Source organism: Trichechus manatus, unplaced genomic scaffold, assembly GCF_000243295.1.
Source record: "Trichechus manatus latirostris isolate Lorelei unplaced genomic scaffold, TriManLat1.0 scaffold00057, whole genome shotgun sequence".
NCBI classification, from domain to species: Eukaryota; Metazoa; Chordata; class Mammalia; order Sirenia; family Trichechidae; genus Trichechus; species Trichechus manatus.
Window position 1 is genome coordinate 14573566 of NW_004443993.1, and position 351 is coordinate 14573916.

General features: G+C 65.8%; 1 protein-coding gene across 1 annotated transcript in view; it reads left to right on the forward strand.

Annotated features, from left to right (window-relative positions):
• MBD3 (methyl-CpG binding domain protein 3) overlaps positions 1–351 on the forward strand; it is a 6656-nt gene continuing 6305 nt past the window's right edge. Inside the window, exon 1 of the mRNA XM_004378673.3 lies at positions 1–168. Coding sequence (XP_004378730.1) covers positions 67–168 — 102 coding nt within the window. The 5' untranslated portion in view covers positions 1–66. The remainder of the gene's footprint in view (positions 169–351) is intronic.

The window sequence follows — 351 nt, forward strand, 5'->3', positions numbered from 1 at the left end:
ATCCGCAGCCCCAGTGGGAAGAAGTTTCGGAGCAAGCCCCAGCTGGCACGCTACCTGGGTGGCTCCATGGACCTGAGCACCTTCGACTTCCGGACGGGCAGGATGCTGATGAGCAAGGTGAACAAGAGCCGGCAGCGGATGCGCTACGACTCCTCCAGCCAGGTCAAGGTGAGCGTTCCCACCGCCGACCGCTCCCGGGGGCGTGGACGCTGCGCAAGAGCGGTCAGGAGGCCGTCTGTGTGTCTGTAGCCGCTGGGCCTTCGGGTCTGCGTGTGTGAGGCCGTCTGTGTGTGTGGCCGCTGTGCCTTCGGGTCTGCGTGTGTGAGGCCGTCTGTGTGTGTGGCCGCTGTG